The sequence below is a fragment of the Momordica charantia genome, assembly GCF_013281855.1.
Source record: "Momordica charantia cultivar OHB3-1 chromosome 6 unlocalized genomic scaffold, Mcharantia_2.0 BLBB01000006.1, whole genome shotgun sequence".
Taxonomy (NCBI): Eukaryota; Viridiplantae; Streptophyta; class Magnoliopsida; order Cucurbitales; family Cucurbitaceae; genus Momordica; species Momordica charantia.
This window is the reverse complement of record NW_028275164.1, coordinates 28,622,842-28,644,689: the sequence shown is the minus strand read 5'-3', so window position 1 is coordinate 28,644,689 and position 21,848 is coordinate 28,622,842. Positions and strand designations below refer to the sequence as shown.

General features: G+C 31.5%; 2 protein-coding genes across 8 annotated transcripts; one reads left to right on the top strand and one right to left on the bottom strand.

The window, feature by feature from the left end:
- The first annotated feature begins 10,416 nt into the window (after nucleotides 1–10,416).
- Nucleotides 10,417–17,302, top strand: LOC111023815 (auxin response factor 9). 7 transcript variants are annotated; one of them, XR_015791407.1, is made up of 17 exons: nucleotides 10,417–10,575; nucleotides 10,762–10,878; nucleotides 10,984–11,099; nucleotides 11,327–11,422; nucleotides 11,790–11,846; nucleotides 11,960–12,112; nucleotides 12,268–12,352; nucleotides 12,547–12,637; nucleotides 13,885–14,049; nucleotides 14,127–14,240; nucleotides 14,324–14,396; nucleotides 14,484–14,631; nucleotides 14,754–15,376; nucleotides 15,485–15,672; nucleotides 15,761–16,159; nucleotides 16,253–16,310; nucleotides 16,664–17,302. XR_015791407.1 is itself a non-coding variant. In XM_022301295.2 (15 exons), the coding sequence occupies exons 2-15, from the start codon at nucleotides 10,827–10,829 to the stop codon at nucleotides 15,864–15,866; spliced, it is 2,067 nt and encodes a 688-aa protein (XP_022156987.1). In that variant the 5' UTR covers nucleotides 10,417–10,575; nucleotides 10,762–10,826; the 3' UTR covers nucleotides 15,867–16,334. The 7 variants fall into 7 exon arrangements, 3 of the variants coding, with proteins under 3 accessions (XP_022156987.1, XP_087981107.1, XP_022156994.1); XR_015791406.1 differs by having other exon boundaries at nucleotides 16,610–17,302; XR_015791405.1 differs by having other exon boundaries at nucleotides 15,761–16,310.
- On the bottom strand, nucleotides 16,418–19,307 carry LOC111023829 (putative E3 ubiquitin-protein ligase RHA4A). The gene is made up of 3 exons (XM_022301309.2): nucleotides 18,872–19,307; nucleotides 18,355–18,443; nucleotides 16,418–16,931 (listed from the first exon to the last, which is right to left on the bottom strand). Exons 1-3 carry the CDS (start codon nucleotides 19,100–19,102, stop codon nucleotides 16,625–16,627), a joined length of 627 nt encoding a protein of 208 aa, XP_022157001.1. The 5' UTR covers nucleotides 19,103–19,307; the 3' UTR covers nucleotides 16,418–16,624.
- Nucleotides 19,308–21,848: the final 2,541 nt, after the last annotated feature.

Sequence of the window (21,848 nt, the reverse complement as noted above, 5' to 3'; positions counted from 1 at the left end):
AATTTTAAAACGATTTATTTGACATATATAAAATTATATATGAATATATTTATTTTAATTTTATTTCATTCAACAATTTATGACCTATTTATTCTTCTACCAACTTTTTAAAATAACTTTCAAGTCTTTTTTAGTATAATTTTCACCATATTAATAAACATTGACTACCGCTCATGATTTTAGGTTAGAAAATATAAAAAAGAAATATTTAAGATATTAGCATTTACTTTTTTGTTATATAGTATTTTGGATGAATGATTTAAATAATCTAATCCAATCCAATCCCACCCAAATATTTTATGGACAGGTTTGAGAATTATTTGGGTTCAGTAAATTTTCAATAAAAAACAATTGAATTATCTAAAACGTATTGAATACTTTAATTTCTATGGGTGGACCAATATTGGTTGCGAATATTATTGAGACAAAAAAGTAAAAAAAAAAATAAAATAAAATAAAATAAAGAAATTTGGAGAAAAAATGGGTTGTGGTCCTAAAAAAAAGTTTGGGAAGACTAATGATCCAAATAAGAACAAAGAGAACAAAGAGAGAAGGCATACCAACCAACCAACCAAATTGGTCTCCGCGTGAGGATTTGCTTACAAAATAATAAGATACCGAATCATCGTACACTCTCTTTATCTTTCTAACGAACCTAAACCAATTATTCATTTCATCATATAAAAATATGTCATATGGGAGAGCAAAAAGAAAGAGAGAGAAAATATACTCATCTTCATACCCACTTTGATTTTCAATAGTCTTTCTTTTAATGTTCGGGACAGTTTACGTACACATCGACTCATTTTACAAGACAACTGTTTGATCTTACTATATTTGACTTGACTTGTCAACGAAACTCGTAAGATGTTAAATTCTAGATAGGTGGCTATCATGATTTTTAATCTATTAGACTATGATCGAGATGACAACGAGAGGAGGCAAAGTCAAAAATGTGTTTTCAACTGTTCCTAAAATTACATAATTCACTATTTTTTTACTTAAGGTCGGAGGTTTAAATTATCCGCTCGCTTTATTGAACTAACCATAATTGATATATATATTCTGATTTTTATTATTTTAAAATGATAACGTGGCATGAAAATTAATGTAAATTTTAAAATTTGTAATCTTAATCCAAATTCCAAACTAAAACAATGATTTGACAACATCACCTATTTTGTTAAAGGCAAATTATGGTAAATCAATAGATATTTAATGAGAAATTCAAATTATATTATCATATCCTATATTATGTAATTATATAGAAATTATAAATTGTTCTCTACCTTTATTTATTCTGAAATTAAATCTGTGACACTTTTTTTTGTCCGATGGTTTTTTTCTTTTTTTAACTTTTCTCTTTACTTTTTTTTTATAGATATAAATATTGCACACAAAATTAAATTTCAAATATATTTTAAACATTAGTAAACTTAGCCATTGAGAATCTTTTTTCATCCTAGCTAGTTTCAATTTCAAAACAATTCTATTAAACACAAAGTTTTTTTTCTTTTTCCTTTCTTTCGTTCTCATTATCTTTCAATTAAGTCAAAATTATCGTATTTGGAAGGAATACAAAAAGGGACAGTAATGTATTTGGAAGTGTTTTTAATAGCAAATGTACTTTATTTGTATGGTAAAATTGTGTAATAAAAAATTGTTTTGATTTTGGACTTCAAAAAGTACTTTTAAAAGTCCTTCTCATTCAAGAAGTTAAGCAAAAACATTTTATAAGTTGTTTCTTATAAATCAATTTTAGTGCAATTTTGAATTTTGTATTCCTCCGATCATAATAATTTTGAGTTGAGTAAGACCTACGATTATAAAAGTATTTTTAACCACGTCAAAAGTACTTTAAAATATAGCCTAATATATATTGTATATTTATTTTGTTGAAAAATAAATTACCTTAATTAATTAAAAAGCAACCTCAATTGTAAAACCTACTAATCTAATCTAGAGTTGACTTGTTTTAAAAAGTTTGGAGATTCTCCAAACCAACATATCCTGTCAAACAAATCTCCATCAATTCCTCAAACTTTTTATTTATTATTATTATTATTATTTTGCCAAGGAATTCCTCAAACTTTGATACAAATGAATGTATATACAACATTCCCAACCAGATATAATTTTATTTTAGGTTTGATTTTTGAAGGTTTATTGAAAAAATCAGCATAAATTTTAATGTTTTGGACCAAATGCGTGTTAATCAAATCTTAGCTAGGCCACGAAATGTTAGAGAGGTGAAACAAATTAAATAATCATAGAATTGAAAATATTTTTAATAGAACAAATAAGAGAGCTTAGACTTAGTTTGGCATCCCTTATTTTTGGTTTTCTATTTTTGAAAATTAATTTAGTTTATTTAATAGGGGAAATTTTAATTTTGGTTATATACATATACAAAAAGAACATCTCATAATTATATTTATAAATCTCGTTAACTTCTTGTTATCTAATATACCATCTTTAATATTGATATGATTCTATCTCAAAATGAATTGAAAATATGAGGAGTAGACCATATGTTTAAAAACTTTGTTAAGTTTCTTGACCTTTTCAACGTGAAATCTTTAACATTTACAAATGATACCTTAATTTTTATTATTAATTTTTTCTAGAAATACTTAATTACCTGATTAGTGTGACTTATAAAATACACTATATATTCCCTCCCAAACATGGTTAATTCTTCAATAAATAAAAGTTATGGTACAATTTAGACACCTATTTACCTAGAGAGACTAGGAGTTGACCAACTCCTCAATATAGGGTTGGTAATTGGTTGATTCATATCTAATTAATTGGTTAACTTTTTACACAAGGATTTGATAAACATTCTTGTTAGTAGTTACGGTTGAGAATATTATTCAACTCTCGTAATGTTTCCTTAAATAATATTTAAGTTTTTTATATATATAATTTAATAATATTTGAAGGTGAGAATTCAAATTTCCAACCTTTAATTTGTTGGAGGATACATATTTTTACCCGATGGAGTATGCTTACATTGACATTTAAGATTTTATTGATGAGAATGGTTTTGTTTATCATTTTCTTAATTGTTAAATATTAACTCTGTTGGTTAGTTATCTTTGTTTGGTCATTTATTATTATTTTTCTACTAAAATATATAATTTAGTAAATATTGCATGTGTTTTACTTTTAACTTATCTATCTAATAATCTTTTCAAACATTCAATTTCATTGGAGAAAACAATTTGAGATGGTTTGAACTCAATGAATATAAGAATCTTTAATGAGTTAGAGAGGAGTCTAAATCCAACAAATTAGGTTGGTCAAAGTTTTGAACTCTTCTAATACTTTAAATGAAGACATTGATAAGATCTTTTTTTTTTCTTTTTTTTTGAAAAATGTGTGTTTATACTTGTATTTTTTTTCCCTAATCACACTTCTGAAAAAAAAAAAAAAAACTAAAGATGGCTCAAAAATAATATTTTGAGGAAAATGGCCAAAGATCATCCAATTGATTCTTTGTCAAGTAAGTAATACCCAGATGAGAAATAAGGTAAAGAAACTTTAACAATCACATTACTTTTCTTGTCAATTATGATTAAGTTACAAATTCGTTCCCAAAATTTGATAATTGCATATACTTAGTTTTTAAGTTTTAAAAGTTTTATTTACCTTTCAAAACTTTGTAAAATGTGATTTTATGGAGCAGTTGAACGATGATAAATAATGATAAAAAGAGAGTGAATAACCGGATAAATTAAAGTAAGATGACACAATTTATAAAAGATAATTAATGTGTTCGATTAAAAAAAAAACAAGATACACGGATATATTCCACTTTATTTTTTCTAACTTATTTGCTTCTCTCTTCCATATGTCTAGCTACCTGATCATGTCAAATCAATCAAATTATATTGACAACATATCTCGTTATTGTTTTAGCTAACGATGTTTGACAACAAGGCCGGTAAGGAATTGCATTTCAAAAAATTAGGGATACAATCCAATCTTTTTAAAAGGTTTGGATAATTCAATAATAAATAAACTATAAAAAAATTTATAAACTAAATTTGTAACACAACACAAATCGAAAGAGATGTGACCACAAATCGACCAAAAGATGGTCAAATTGCACTTGAGGAATAAGGTAAAAAAAAAAAAAAAATTTGACAAAGAATACTTTTTTAGAGAATTATGATTTTCAGCTCAATAAGGATTTGTCATAGTTGACTTTGGAAAAACCTAAGTCTAGTATGAGTTGACCAAGTCCTCTGTGGTCTCTGTCATACCTAATTTTGTTCTTAAACTTTTCACACAATAATTTTTAAAGAATTAAGTTTTTTTTTGTTACCAAATTTCATTTCATAACCTATTTTCTAAAAATGCGTTTAAAAATACCAAATCTAGAAATTCAAAACTATGAAAGTAGCTATAAAAAACATCGTTTCTTTTTTCTTTTTTAATTTTGAAATTTGGCAAATATTTCAAAAATATTAGAATATTGTATTATTTTTTTTAACCGAAATCTAAAAGTAAAGGAAGACTCAACCGAAGAAACCCAACCCATTTATTTAGGGGTCGCAAAACCTACAACATAAATAGATAAATTCTTTGTTAGTTGTCGAACTTATAGTACTTATTGATCATATTTTAATCTTTAATTATAATTAAATAATAAAATAGACAACGGAAATACATCTCTATTAAAATTTTGTTATTCCATTGAAATTATAAAAAAAATAACAGTAGTAATAATAATAATAATTAAAAATGTTAAGTTACAAGTCCGGTCGTTTGAAACTTTTCAAAGCTGTGACAAAGTATTTCAATTTCGAAAAGTATTTAATAAGTAAATATTTTTAATTTTGTGAAAACTTAATTTAAAATGTATCTATTAAGTCTCTAGAATAAAAATTAAAATTCATAAATCTATTAAACACAAAATTGATTTTTTTTTGTGTGTAATAGATTATTGAAATTAAAAAATAAATGTCTAATAAATTAGAGATTTAAATACAAAATTGAAAGTTCAAAGACTTACTAGGCACCATCTAAAGTTATTTAAGGATTTATTTGACACAACATAAAATGTATATAGGCTTATGAGTCACAACTGTGAAAATTTCAAATACTTAGGAGCTCGTTTGATAACGATTTCGGGCATGTTTGATAATATTTTCGGACCCCTTTGGTAACGTTCTTGTTTCCAATTTTCTTAAGAAATGTAATCATTTTGCAATTAACTTTATTTTGTGTTTCTCATTTTTTTGGAACATTCTCATAACTGTATAGAAATTTTAAAAACAACTAAAACAAGTTTACTGTTTCTAGTTCACATTTTCAATTTGTTCCAAAACATAAATAAATAAATTATTTCTAGTTCACAATTCCAATTTTGCAACTAACTTTGTTTTTTGTTTCTCATTTTCCATGGTGCTTTCTTTGTTTTTATTGAAAAAAATAGTAAATATAGTAAATTTTATTATTTTACGCTATCTAAAATTTCAAATTAAAAAAACAAAAACAAAAACAAAAAAGTTTCATATTAAAAATTAAAATTTGTAATTAAATCTTCAATTTTTTTATCTTGTATCTATTATGCATTTTACAAGTCAATAATAATAAAATAATACATTTATTTATATTTTAGAAAAAATTAGAAACTCAAGAAATTCTATTTAATTAGTTTCAAAATTTCTACCTAGTTCTAGAATCGTTTCTTAAAAACAAAAACGATAAACATAGACAATTACAAAATACCTACATTTCTAAAAGGTTCAAAACGAACGAAGGTAGAGTGATGAGTTAAAAGGAAAAAGAAAATATAGCGAGAATATGGTAGAGGAAAATGTGTATGACAATATAAAGTGAAAGTAGAATATTGGGCCAACTTTTATTTGGAAATATGAGAGGAAACACGTTAGTTTGAGTTGATTGGTGTGTCCTTTGCTATCTTCCACATTCCAAATTAAAAAGCCGCCATTGCTTTATATTGCTTCAATCACCCATCAAACTCAAAACTAATGTTCATCCACGTGGGAAATATTCATTTTTAATCCCCTCTTCCTCTACTTTTCCTACCCTCTTTTTTTCAAATTCACTCTAATATTCTTCATCTTCTCCCTTTTCTTTCACTTTTTTTTTTTCATTATAAAATCCAACCTAGATTTCTCAAAACCAAAAATAAGGTTATTGACACCATTGACGGGATTTCGATGAGTTAGTGTGATGTGACAGACATGGAAATGCTAGATAATTTGTGAATATGTAGATCTATGCATTGAGGGAGAAATTTTGGCCAATTAATAAATTCTACTGTCACAATTTAAAATTACATGCATATTAAATTAATTTTAAATCGATAAATCAAATTATGCCACGTGTGTCTCTTATGATCGTTCGATGAAATCAGCTAATTGAATCAACCCATAAGGAGATTAGGTCCAAACTCATTAAGCTCAGGGTCCATATAAGACCCACAAAAATTTTATAAATAGAGAGGGTCACCTCTCATTTGGGAGCTTGAGGATGAAGGATTGGGAAGGAGATTCAAAGGATTCAGAACCATCAGATCGAAGGGCATCCAAAGACAACAAAAGTTGAAGATTTAAAGAACCTGAAGAATCAAAGACTACGAGACTTCAAAAATTGAATCTTCTCTTCTTCAAGCAACGAGCTGAAAACTTCATCAAACTGTGAACTTCATCTCACCAAGTAAGCTGCAAAGACTTTATCAAGCTGCAAGTAAAAGATTCCATCAAGTTGCAAAGACTTTATTGAACTGTAAGTCGAATAACTTCATCAAACTACAAACCTAAGAACTTCATCAACAAACTTAAAGCAGAAGACCTCAAAGGTTCTTCAACAACAAGAAGATGAAGGCATCAATCTCCTCGACATTCAAGAATACCTCACAAATCCTTGAATTAAAGTTTACATATAAGAGAAAGCATGTGATGATTATATATTACAGATTGTACATTTATACATAAATACAATACAAGTTCATTAAATTTGAGTAATTTCTTATTTGAAATTCCTCGTATGCACATAAGGTGATTAAATAGTCATAATCAACAAATTTGAACATAGTCCAACTAATTAAAAGAACACATATCTTCATTAAAAAAAGTAGAGGTTTGAATCTTCATCATATCTATATGTAGTTGAACTAAAAAACAAACATGATCGAGAGTAGAATGAGAATGAAGAAAGGAGGGCGGGGGAGAATCTGTATATATATACACCAAGTTAGAACATATAAAAGTTTTTGACTCGAGAACAAGAAAAATAAAAAACATTTACCAAAGTGCAATTTTTTTTTTTAATGAAAAAAAAAAGAGAACAAGAAAAAGAATTCGAAAAACGATAAACAATAAAATGAACGTTACAATTTACAAACGGCCCCTAGTGTTGGCCAAAAGATACACCAGCGAGCAGCGGAAAAAAACATACACACTTTTTCTGAAACAAAAGGGGCTTGCTGACGTGTACTACAAACAGATTGCTGACGTGTAACGACCACGACCGTCCAACAGCCGCTCGTATTTGTGGGTATAATGGAAACGAAACGACATTAAAAATTCCCCCTTCAGCTTACGTCATCAGCCATTCAACTTTTAACCTTTCCAACTTAAAATTAAATCTAAAATTCTAAATATACTAAGTAGTCTTTTTAATCTTTTTTTTTTATAAGTAGTCTTTTAATCTTTTAATTTCATCTTTAATCTTGTAAAAATTCTAAAACTCTGTTCTTATAATATTAAAAAAATTTAATTAGATATTTATAAAAAATAATTGTTAAAGCTTATTGATAACAAAATTGGTACATAATTAAATTACTATTTTATTAACATATTTAAACTAATAGACATACCATTAAGATGACGTTAATTGGTATATAAGCTCCTATATATTCACAAAATTCATTTCATCAAAGCGGTTTATCTAGGTGACATGACTATGTGCTAAATATATTAACAAAATAATAATTTAATTACATCTATCAACTTTCTATCCATAAATTTTAATAAGTATTTTTACCAAAGAAATTAATAGATAATTTTAAAAGATTGACAACTAGCTAGCTAGAATGAGAAAATTTTGTTGGGTATTATTTGATATATTTAGCATAAAATTAATATTATTTTAAATTACACGCATTTGGTCTATAAAGTATAGTTTCAATTTGGTCTCTATAATTTTAAAAGTTTCAATTTAATCTTTGTAATTTAAGTTTTGTTTTAATTTTGTCCCTATAATTTGGTCAAGCCTCGCGAATCATCCATAAGAATGGTCTCCAACTACTTGAAAATCTACGTATTTCATTCTAAATTTTACTTAAATCAAAGTCGTAACATAATCAAATAGAACAATTAGTCAAATAAAATAATCCATAAGAAAGTATTGATATATGGTAATGCCAGAGATGAATGGTAAAGTTTGACGAAACCATAGAAATAAAATTGAAGTTTTTAAAATGGGACAACACTCAAACTTTAAAAATCATAGAGACCAAAATGAAATTAAACCCAAACTTTTAAAAATCACACATATATGATTCGTTTGATGCGTAAATTTGATCTAACTAAATTACTAAATTCGTACCAATGTTCTTAATTCGCACCAATGTTCAAAAGAATAAATAATGAGACCCACATAAAAGGGTAGAGTTACACATCTACTCCAACGTTTAAATCAGAACGAGTTTGTAAGAGGCATAACATGAATTAGGCCATCAATTGATTATCCTAGGGCTGAGGCGCTTGTTGTGGGTTGTTCGAGTCATGACCGATCAAGTGGGTTTTGTCACTAGCCTTTGGACTTGGTCGGCTGAAGGGTTGTTGGTCCACCCAACGGTTAATGGTAGTGGTCTTGTTCATAAAATTATCTCTTTAAGGCACGATCTATTGATTTGCATCTCGGATCTTGATTCATATGGCACTTGACTTGAAAGATTCATACTTACATTGCACGCAACTTTTTGGACAATTTCTTAACTCATATGCCTTTTTTTTTTTACCTAAATTGGCTTATGTCACTTCTATAATTTGGTCGTAGATCAAAGTTTTATTTATCCTATAACAAATTTAAATATTTAGACACATAGAGCTTTTTTTTATTTACCTGCCAAATTATAGTCACATGAAATTACTAATATATTGCATCAATTTATTTTTTTTCCTCTAATTTTTATTATTAGAAAAATAGTCGTTTGTCTAACAGTTATATATTTAAACAAGACAGTGGATGTTATGTTTTTTTTTAAATACCAGTAGATATTATGTTATGTTTTTGTAATTATAAATTTAATGAACAAAACTCAACCATTGAAAAATACAATAGTTATTGAATGTTATGTATTTAAAAAAAGGGAAAAACAAGAAAGAAAAAAAAAAACTATTCCAGTGATGTAATAATAACAATAAATAAATTAATTATACATTTTTAATATTACATTAGATCCTCCTAACATAAACTAATATATATATCTTAAAATTGAAAGTGAAGAATAATGTAGGATCTGATTGGTAATCTTTCTTTTTTCTCATTTATAGTCTTCTTCCTTTTAATAAAGAAAAACATAAATATAGTGAGTAATTATTTTTTTTATTATGCAATTTTATTTTTATTTATTAAAGAAAAAAACGTTACCAAACAAGCTTGTAGTTCTATTATTTTCTTACTTTTTTTCCTTCTATGACTCTAACCGAAAAAAAAAAGGGTAAAACGGACATAAAAGAGAGGGATCAATTTAAAACCACGAGAGCAAGAAGATATCTCGAAACAGGATTTCATTATAAAAAAATACCACAACCTATATTTCAGTACTTAATATTTAAGACCTGTATTTCTCTAAATCTTGTAAAAAATACTCTAATTTTAGGAAAAATAATGTACAAAAAGAAAATCAGATTATTAAAATAATTTAGAATTATTATAAATGGACACACCAAAATTTTCAAAAAAGGAAAAGAGTATTATCCAGGTCAGCGGTGTAATTATATATGGTCATTCCCCCAAAATGGAATATCTGTACCGAACAAAAGAAGAGAAAAAGAAAAAGAAAGAAATAAGAAAAAAGAAAGAAAGAAAGAAAGGGAAAAAAAAAGAAATAAAATCCTTAAAATATTCTGCCTGGTTAACTCCAGCCAACCATGTTGCCTGCTGCGAAGCAGACAACGAAAGGGACGGTAGCTAACGGTAACGCCGCTAACACCTCGTGTCTTCCGTTACTCAAACAACACGCATGCCGATGCCATACTCCTCCGCCGTTACATAACGCCGTCACGCAGCCATTTTCCCAAATTCCCACTCTCCCACCCTCCATTTCTCACTCCTTTCCGTCTCTCACGCCGTTCCCTTAACCATCTTCTCCGGTTAGAATCTAACCGTGGTTGGGTTGGGGGCACTGAAGGATCACAGTCCGGGCAGCTACAGAGCCAGTTCCCGTATAATAGGACGCGCGCGAAGCCGTTTTAGGATTCTTTCGTGACGCGTTTACTTCCCGACGAGCGACGGAGAGGATCGGCGGTTGATTTTCGAGCTTGGGGAGTGGATTCTGCGACGGCTGCAGAAGCGGAAGAGTTTCAGGTTTGTTGTTGATAGCTTAATTTCGCTATGGCTGCTGTTAGAGCGAGCCTTTTGTTTTGAGTCTTTGACCGAGTATTGTTGGAATGAGAGGCGTCGGACGTCTCTGTCTCTCTCTTGAGAAGGAAGGAATTGGACCGGCTGTTTGGTGTTGTTGCTCATAATTGGTTCTGATCGTGTTTTCTTCAGGGGCGTCGGGGGATTTGTTTGAGTTGCATTGATTTTTGGTTGTTGTTTCACTTGGGAGCTGGAGGATGAGCTATCATGGAGGAGATTCGTTCGCGCAGTCTTGTGTTTCAGCACAAGGTAAGTAGCCTTGTAGATTATTATTTCTTTTCTCGTTTTCTTGGGAAAATAAGTTGGTATTTTGCTCTGTATTTGAGATTAGTGGTTTCTACCGTCTGTTGATAGGTTGTGGAAGAGATGATCTGTATATGGAGCTATGGAGGGCTTGTGCTGGTCCACTGGTTGATGTACCTCGCGTAGATGAGAGAGTCTTCTATTTCCCTCAAGGGCATATGGAACAAGTCTGTCTAATGTTTTCCCGTTTCAGATCGGTTCTAATTTTTTGTTTGTTTCTGTGGAATTTGTTTACGAAAAGTGATCTGTGATTCATGAGGAAAATGGAAGTTACCGAATTTGTTGCTTTGTAGGCGTTGAATATTGTAGTCTGTCTGCTCTACTTCAATTTCTGAATCATTATGTAATATGCGTGGTTTTGAATTGGTACTATAACATTTCTTCTGGATTGTAGTTAGAGGCGTCAACAAATCTGGAGCTAAATAAGAGAATTCCTGTATTCAATCTTTCCTCAAAGATTCTCTGTCGCGTAATTCATATTGAGTCGCTGGTACTACTTTTCTTATCTTATGTTGCTCTGTTATTTCTGCTTATTTCATTCTAAGTTTGGTACTGAGAATGGGGAATCTATGCAGAATAGCACCTTGCATCCTTCTTAGTTTGTTATTATTTTCTGTCCCTTTCCCAGAAGATCAAAACTTCAAATTTAGTGCATGAACTGCTAAGCTTTGTTGTACCTTTTTAAGATTCTAAGTATTGGTAATAGTTCATTCCCTCATTCAGGCAGGTTTTACATTTTTTAACACTCAACTACGTTTATCAGCAAGAGAACAGGCATTTAAATACAAATTCAGTCTCTCTTATATAGTAAATATAAGTATTGTATTCTTAGTTATAATTTTCCCCCATGCTTGTAGGCAGACCGTGAAACGGATGAGGTTTATGCACAAATAACGTTAATGCCTGAATCAAATGTAAGAACCAGAGAACTTATTCCTGATTTGACTATTGTTGGAAATTTGGTTTGCTAAACTTCAAATTGTTTTTCTGAATAACAATCAGCTTTATTTGTGGTGTATATCTGCAGCAAAGTGAGCCTAATAGTCTAGATCCATGTCCTCCTGAACCAGCTAGACCAGTTGTTCATTCATTCTGTAAGGTTTTAACTGCTTCTGATACCAGCACTCATGGTGGGTTTTCCGTTCTCCGAAAACATGCCACTGAGTGCCTACCTCCGTTGGTGAGTTTTGTTCTTTGTTCCTCCTACAAGAAATTTTTTTTGCTCTCTCTCTCTCCCCCCCTCCTCATTTCTTAGACTTGTTAATCTCTCACCCTCTCTCTCCCTCTATCTTTCTCTACAAGTTTCTGGCATTAATTTCCCTTCTGAATTTTCAGGACATGACTCAGGCTACCCCGACTCAGGATCTGATAGCCAAGGATCTTCATGGTTTTGAATGGCGATTCAAGCATATTTTCAGAGGCAATGCATTATTTTTTCGTTCAAAGATCTTATACAAGAGCTCTTCCTTTAATTGTTGGTCTATGTAATTTGCTTGTTTGTATGTTACTTTATGTAGTGAGTTAAGTGGTTCTGTGAAACCCTTTCATAAGCATCGTGAAAGTTCAATTATCCAGTCTACTTTGCTGATAAAATGTTCTTTATTAAATGATCAGGTCAGCCACGAAGGCACCTGCTAACAACTGGTTGGAGTACATTTGTCACTTCTAAGAGATTATCTGCTGGGGATTCCTTTGTATTCTTGAGGTACCAGTTTTATCTTTCATGCCTTCATCATCCACCCTGCCTGTTGCATTTATATGTGAGAGAATCAAGCTGTCATAACTATAAACCTGGACTACAGGTTTATTTAAATCCTCTCTTCTTAATTTAATGCTGTAACTTTAAGGCACATGAACAGAAAGAGACAAAAAGAGGTAGGGTATACCAAGCAATTTACGTGGAAACCCTAAGCCCTACTACACTATAGGACTTCGTCTAGCATAAATCTGCTATATGAAGTTACAGGATTTGGATTTATAGACTCCCCAACATACCAAAAATGCCTCAAGTGTTCTCAAGTTTCCAACCTACATGTGTATTACGAATTACCTTAAAGCTTAATCATGTATGCTAATGATTGCAATTTTATCCTCCTAATATTGCTTCAAAAACTTCAAATATGATCCAAGAGCTCACCTCCAATGTTTTACGAAGAACACCTAATAATTGCTATCATATTTGTGACCAGAAATTATGATCTGAGAAAGAGAAGAGGAGTCTTGCTTTCCAAATCTTCATGAAAAGTACTAGGTGCAACTCAAATGTAGAATCTTCCTTGTCTAAAACTCTTTTCTTTTTCTTGGCTTTCAATATTTTAGAACCTTTCAGAATGATCTCTACAGAAATAAGAATGGAAGCAGTTGTTTTAATGGACATTTTGGTGATAGAAAAAGATATTGTACGTGGGCCTGAGCCATACAGTTATTCTTTTTACCTTGCTCGAGCGAACTATTGTTTGTTTGAATGAACATCGCATAGACCTCTATAAATGAGCAAACGCTTCTGCTATAATGGAGATATTGCGAGTATCACTCATTTAGCAGTGATATTTTTGCTTGAGCCAGATCCCGCTTTCACTCTATGAAGAACGGCAGCCAGCAGTATCTGTTGTGATTCTGAGAATACAGCACGGTAACTGATATTCTGACAATTATTCTAAGAGTCCCCAGCAAGCTGTCCTCAAACATGGAACTCAGTTTATTTTGAAATAGAGATTTAAACGCTAAAATGTTGGAGGAGTTTTATGAAAACATAAAGTGCCAACTTAACTTAGTTACAAACTTGACTTGATATGCTTGGAATTACAAAATTAGTTAACTAGTTGTTTAGAAAGGGTTTTTATTATAACGGTCTTTTCTTCAATACATAATGTATCATCATATGAACTACAATCTATATTCAATTTCTGTGGTTGAACAAGCTTTAATTCATGTGAGAGTTGGTTCAAATAGGGGAGACAACGGAGAGCTTCGAGTTGGGGTGAGGCGTCGTGCTCGGCAGCTAACTAGCATGCCATCATCTGTGATATCGAGTCAAAGCATGCACCTAGGAGTGCTCGCAACTGCATCTCATGCTGTTACAACTCAAACCCGCTTTGTAGTCTATTATAAACCAAGGTACTCATGTTTTTTAATTATTGAAGTCATTAATATTCTCATTGGAGTGGACTGAAGTTTTTTTCTCCGTACATCAGGACTTGTCAGTTCATCATAAGTCTGAATAAATACTTGGAAGCAGTCAATAATAAATTTTCTGTTGGCATGAGATTCAACATGAGTTTTGAGGGAGAGGATTCTCCGGAGAGAAGGTAGTGAAATAAATAATAAAATTACTGTGAATGTTCTTCATTTTTGAGCTTTATCTCTGATATATTTTCCTTTTACTAATTAGGTTTTCGGGAACTATAATTGGTGCTGAAGATATTTCACCTCATTGGCATAATTCAAGCTGGAGATCACTAAGAGTGAGCTCCCCTTGAACTCAGTTCCCCACCGGGAGTACTATTGTTTCAATACTTTTTGAATGATTTACTTAATTTAATAGTTTTCAGGTTCAATGGGACGAACAAACAACTATTCCAAGACCTGACAGGGTGTCGCCTTGGGATATAGAACCACTCACGTCTTCAGCAGCCACAAATCTAACTCAACCAGTTGCGAAAAACAAAAGGCCTCGACAACCAACTGAAACTGCTCTTGGTGTGTGACGGTTTTCTTAATGCTCTCTTTTGTATTTTATCTGTTCTTTTATTCTTATGTACATATGTGCAAGTCAATGGATCACAGTTTTATCCTATTTTTGGTTTCCAATTGAACTGCAGATGGTGCTGATTTTACTAAACCAGCACTTTGGGATTCTGGATTGGCACAGCCTCATGATGGTAAACAGTGCAGTAATGCAGCTGAAAGCAGAAAAGGTGAAAATAATGAATTGTGTCAACATAGAGAGACGGATACTATCAGCATCAGCACATGTGTATCAAGAACACAGACCGATGGGGCCTGGCTATCTTCTACCCAATCCAATAGTCATAAACACCCAGTAAATGACATGGCGCTAGATTATAAAACTGTCTCTGGTTGCGGTTGGTCTTTTCTATCAGGACCTACACCACCTTCAAACTCTTTGGTGAAGTTAAGCGATGATCAAATACTTGATCCCACTGAAAATGGGAGGAAAGGTGAGACAGTGGCCAGTTGTAGATTGTTTGGTATTGATCTCAATCATTTGGCTAGACTTCCTGCGGAGAAGGCATCTTCTCAACTAAGCAGTGTGTCTAGTGAGACAGAAGGACGCATCAGTACGTTGTCAGTGGCTCATTCTGATAAAAAATCTGACATTTTGGAGGTCTCCATAGAAAGAACATCAGAACCATTACAAGCATCTCTGAAGGAGTCTCAAAGCAATCAGAGTAGCTCAACTAACACTAGAAGCCGCACCAAGGTGCAGAAATTAAACTCATTTCCTCAATTTAGTTTTTAAGAATTTATAGTCCTGAACTAAGTAGGCAATTCGTTTTTACTCTTGTTTGGTGTCCAATTATGCCAAAAGGTTCACATGCATGGAATGGCCGTGGGTAGGGCAGTGGACTTAACCATCTTAGAAGGCTATGACCAACTAATAGATGAACTTGAGAAGATGTTTGATGTTAGGGGACAGCTGTGTGCTCGAGATAAGTGGGAGATTGTATATACTGATGATGAAGGGGATATAATGCTTGTTGGAGATGACCCATGGGAGTGAGTACCATTAGTTACAGCTACTTAAACTGTATGATTCTCGTAGACCTTGCTTTCTCTTATTACTTTATTTTTCCATCTTTTGCAGAGAATTTTGTAACATGGTGAGAAGAATTTTTATATGCTCTAGGGAGCAAGTGAAAAAGATGAGCTCAAGAAGCAAGCAGCTGCCTTCAGAAGTTGAAGAGGCTTAATCATCTCTGACTCCTTTGCAATTTGAGATAGGAACTTAAATTTTGTTATTTGAACTCTACTTCGTATCTTTTCCTTGGTTGTTTGTTTGGTTAGAGCTTGTTTTGGTTTTGGGTCAATAATAAAAGTATTAAATTGAAAGAGGGGCAAATGAAGGGCTGTTTATGTGACTGCTTATTTTTTATAGCCAATTCGTCAACTGGATTTTAATAACATGAAAATCTTAGTAGGCGCCAAAGGAGGGCGACTGGATGTTCAGTGTAATAATGCACTATCAGTGGGATTTGTTCTTTGGGTATGGGATGAGTTTGTGTGAGTCTTCTTCTTTCTTTCCTGACCAATGTAAATAAACGCCTCTTACTGTATTTCAATCATTTTATTCGACTAGGCAGAAGACTGGAAGCATCATTGGATGCATAAGATTCAAGGATTGAACACATTCGAATGTAAATCTTCTTCAATTTGGTTTACTCGTGTTTGAAACTTACTTGCATGAGAACCTTTTATTTTCTAGCATATTTGAATTCCATGTTCGGTGGTTAATGCAATGAAGTGAGCCAGGAAAATGTTTTAGTTGGCAATTTTCGAGTAGTAGCTTCTTACATTCTGAGCTTTAACAGGAATATCTTGACTGTCTGATGATCTCAATGCCTGGCTAGCTGTTAATTGCAATGGGAGATTGCAAAAAGCTTGTTAATATATATACATATATGTATATGAATATGAACTTATTTTTCCAACGCAGGTTGGATCAACGCCTTCAGCATATACTCTGACTTGATCCTTCCTGTTGTTGCAGCTGCGGATGGCGGAGTGAATATGATACCATCTCTGCAGTCTGGTTGGAAGTCAGGGGAAGCTCCGATGGCAGTGGCAGAGTCGGTGACGGTGCTGCCACAGGCGGATCGGGACATCTGATTGGTGGGATAACTGAGCATCTACAGAGGGGACAAGTTGAGTTGGTGGTGAGCCAGTGGTTCATGCAGTCAATATGAAACACATGTTTGCATGATGGGACTTGCAACAATTCCTCTTTTATCTCAAATTCTCCCAGGCAGACGCAGCACCTGTTCAATTGGATAAGAAGAAGAGGGGCGCAGAAAGTTATTGCTTTTTCTTTGTTTCTCGGCACTCCATCTCCAACCCCAACTCTTCCAAGGACACCTATTGGACCATAAAGGTTCATTTGAAACCCTTTTCCATACCCAAATTAGGTTCTCTTAATGTTTCCAGAGTTTTATAATTTGTTTTTAGAAATTAGATTACAATTGGAGTAGGATTTGAATTAGCAACTAACAAGGAAAGTAGAGGGGACATTTTTGGAAGCTCGAATAATATGATTGACAGTTTTATCCTGATGGAAAATGTATTTAAGAGATTACAAAATGTATTTCGAATATGTATCAAATGGTTATTAGCCTATTAGGGGCATATAGTATTCGAACTTGTACCCATATTAGGAGCGGAAAGGAAGATATTGATGTCTATCCTTTCTTTTTTTATATATATATATATATATATAGTTTGATAATTGATACCTAATATGTTGAGAATGGCAATTTCATAATTGATACCCATATTGGTCCTTACAAATTTCTTTGGTACACAAAAGAGAGGTTGAAGATCAAAGAAATCTAGACTCATATGGGAAATGATTAAATCATTAAATTTTATTACATGTAGAAAAGATCAATACTTGTGAAAAGAAATAGATTTTTCTTTATAAAAAGAAAATTAAAGTTGGTTTTCCGGGAAGATAATTTCTTGAAACTACTTGTTAAAGTAAAAATGGAATCGAGAATACTTCATAGAAATAAAATTGGAAGAAAGAAAAGAAAAATTCAGACATGGCCTTAGTCTTCAACATCAAAATTGTCGGTCTAAGGTTCTACGAATATCACCTTTCAATAAAACAAAACAAAAGCAACTTTAGTGCCAAAATTTTAAAAGCCACTTTTTGAGAAATTAAAGAGCGGATGTTATAAGAGATTCCAATCACTGAAACGAAAAAAATATATATCGAAGAAATTGAATAAAATCTCTTTTTTTAAAAAAAAAAAAGGAAAAAGATCAGCTTCACTTTTAGCTTTATATTATTTGTTATTTGTGCTTCCTATTTATGTCACTAAACCAACCTTCCATCTCTATCTCTCAACTGTTACATTTAATTTTTTTCGGGTTAAAGTTTATATATCCAATTAAAAGGTTAGGAGTTCCAATCTTTGGCATATATTGTTGAAAAAAAAAACGGTTAAGACGAGACAACTAATCTATTAAGATTATGCTAATATGATCGGCACACCCATTGATTAAAGTCATACTATTTGTGCACGTGGGTGGCACGAGGATCAATGCCAAGCAAAGCTTTTGAAGAATTCAATATCCCAAACCCATTTAGAGAGGAACCACTGTTCATGAACCTCTTTTTTCTTCAAAAACTTCAAGGGAAAAAAAGGCAACCAAGTTTTAGAAATGGGTGATAATACTTACAGAGAATCTCTGGCCCTCAGCTCTTCATTGAATAGGATCTTGGGAAGTTTTTCAATTGGATTATCTGCCTTCGAGTCCACTTGACAAGCCTATACAAATCAAATGCACAATTAAAGATCAATGAGACTATGAAGAAACAAAAATGGGACAAAATCAGCAAACTCAACTGCAAAACAGAACACAGCAACCCCCAAAAATGAAAGATGAAATATTAAAGCTTTGATTTTTTCTAAGATACTCCTCTCAATATTAACGCGAGACTTCTGGGCTCATCAATTTTTTTTTTTTTTTCCTTTTAGACTAGATGTTGGTTTGAGTTTATTTATGGATTCCTGTCTTAATATTGATTATCAATAAGAGAAATAGTTCATGTATTTATAAACCTCACTAAGTCTATTGATCTTTTAAATGTGGGATTCTTAACATCTCCGACCCTCACAGAAACTCCAAAATATGCAAAATGAAGCAAATTTTCATGAGAGAGAGAGAGAGAGAGAAACAGGGGTGCTTTACTTACAGTGGTAACATAGAGAGTGAGCGCATTGGAAGAAGTTGGAAGAATTGGTGGGGAAGAAGAAGAAGAAAAAGAGAGAGAGGAAGCCCTTCTCTTGAGGTAGAACAAGTAGAAAAGAAGAAAAAGAATAATGGAGAAGAGGATTGGAATGGAGAATATGAAGGCCTGATAAAGCTTCAGCTGCAGTGCTTGAGGATAAAGATGAGGAGGGGCTGGAGTTTGAGGCAAACCCATATCAAAAAAACTATTACTGAAGATTAAACCCAATTCTCTTCCTCAAAATTCAACAAAGAAACAAAGAAAGCTCTTGCTTTTGCCTTTGACAGAAACAGAGGAGCTTGTTTAAGGATGTCACTTTGCCAACAAAACAGAACCAGAGCTTGTTTAAGAGGAGTTTTGAGATCAAAATTTATATAACAAAATGGTATTTATTCTTTCTCTTTCTCTCTCTATTTTTCTTTTTTCTTGAGAGATGATGGGACATGGCCACAACCCTCCACTGAAGCAGAGGGCCCTGTCCTAACCAAAGCACTGAGGCCCCCCTATGTCTGCATTCCATCTTCCAACAGCTTCCTTCCATAACTGTAATCTTCAACTTGTCTCACCTCGAGTAAGGGCGAGTTTGGAATGACTTTTAAGAAGGCGAAAAGTGCTTTTTACCCGTTAAAACTACTTTCGAAATTTTGAAAGTGATTTTGAAAATTCTAAAAATACTTGAAAGTAGTTCCAAGATAAAGATTTCTAAGTTTGTTTGAGATGGGTTTTTAAAAAGTCGGACGAATTACTTGTTTATAAGTGAAATTAGATAACTACAAGTGTTTTTTTTTTTAAATTTAAAGTATTTGGTTATATAATCAGGTTGCTTTAAAATTCATTTTTTAAAAAGATATATCAGACTACTGGAAGGTGTTCTTTTTTTTCCCCTTCCTTTTACAAAACCCATTCAAAGATGTTCTTCATTATTGTTCCTTCAAATTTAAAGCTGTTTGGTTAGTAGGTCAAATTGAGATCTAACCACTCTACAAGGGAAAAAAAATGACAAAAGGACACCCATAATTGACAGCAAATGGTGTTTGGTTTTGGTAAAAATTCAACATTAACACTTCTTTATTACATACATTTAAGGTTGTCTGTTTGTCCCATCAGCTACAGTCACTCTCTGTGTGGAGCTGCTGCCATTGCCATTGCCATTGCCATGTTCCTCAGTGGACTTAGAAAGCTAGCTGTTTTCCTACAACCTTAAGAAACACTCAACTTTTCCTTTCTTTTTTTCTTCTTTTGGTTCTTTCTTTTTCCTCTGTGATAATAAATGATTGGAAAATGGAATATAGGAAATGGGAAGCCATTTGGTAACTAAAAAAGTGATTCTATTTGGATGTAATGAAGGTTTTTGTAAAGAGAAAGTTGGAGTATTAATCTTGGTGTACAAGTAAGTGATCATAATGTGGTTTGATAGTGAAACTTCAGCAATTGGGGAAATTTAAAGAGGTTGACTTTAAGGAACTTAGTTTGCATAAAAAAAACCATTGAGGTTGTTCAATTTTGTGTAGAAAATTCTCAAGTTTTCAATTTCCAGACCTGTTTATATTTCAACATAATTTCTCTCATTGCTATGGATCTGTGAATTATTAAGACTGCTTGCAAAGGTAGCAAAAAAAATTAATAGAAATTTGTAAAAGTAGTAACCATATTTTGCAAAAGAGCAAAATCTGAAAGCCCAACCCATAGGAGAATAAAGTAGAAGTTCGATGTACCTCTAATGAACACGGAGTCTAGATAGTGATATACTTGATATACCAATAATATACCTGACATAGATATTTGATTGAGAGTTGATATACCAATAATATACTTGATATGAATACTGATATATCAATGATATACTTAATATATATACCTAATTTAATATACCATTGATATATCTGATAATCTGGAAAAGCAAAACCCGAATAACTAAAACTTAAAAATCAAATTTCAAATATTTTGTCATATTTGTAAAACTCAAAAGTCATTGCTATATTTTCAAATATGACAATTATTTTAACTACACATTGCTAAGTTTCCTAAATTATTTAGGTAGGTGTTGAATTTTTTATTTATTTATGAGTTTGAAATAATTTTTGCATTCTTTTATGCTTGTTTTTTCAATATTTTTATCAACATTGATATTTCAATATTATTTTTCAAATTTTATGTTAACATTTGATATTATATACCCACTTGTTAGATCTATTTAATAACTTCTTTGACTTAAAAGAATAAGTGATCCTTGTTTATTGATTAAATTATAAGTTTTGTATTTAAATTTTGAGAATTGTATCCAATAAATCTAATAGGTTTGAACATTTTAACTGTTGTGTTTAATAGATTCCTAAATTTTAGAAAGTGTAACAAATCCTTGAAACTTCAATTTTATATCGAGTAATTACTGTGTTTAATAAGTTGGTTTTATTTGGTACAAAATTTAAAGTTCAATAACTTTGGATACAAAATTAAAATATCGTGGACCTATTAGACAACCAACTTTCAAATATGTATTATTACAAAAGTAACTTCAAACGTAACATCTTCTCGATTCTTTTGGGAAAAAAATCATTAATCATTTATTAACTTAATAATAGTAACCAATTTAAAATAACATGATTGATTATTGATCTAAATGTATGAAAATGTCAACTTAGATATGATTTTTTTTTTCAAAATAAGATATGAACCTTTTGAATTTATAACTAATCTCAATTTGAACCTAGTTAATGGAAAATATAATTTAAGCATAATTCAATTAATTAAAGTATTATTAATTTATGCGAGTTTCAATTTCATTGATTATTTGCACCAGATTTCCTGCTTCAAATTCTCTCTTTCAACTAATTAAGGTATAGTTGATTACCTATATTCTAATTATTTTTTATACAATAATTTAAAAAGAAAAAAGCACAATGGCCTTGAGAATCATGAAAGTCACATTATTTATTTATTT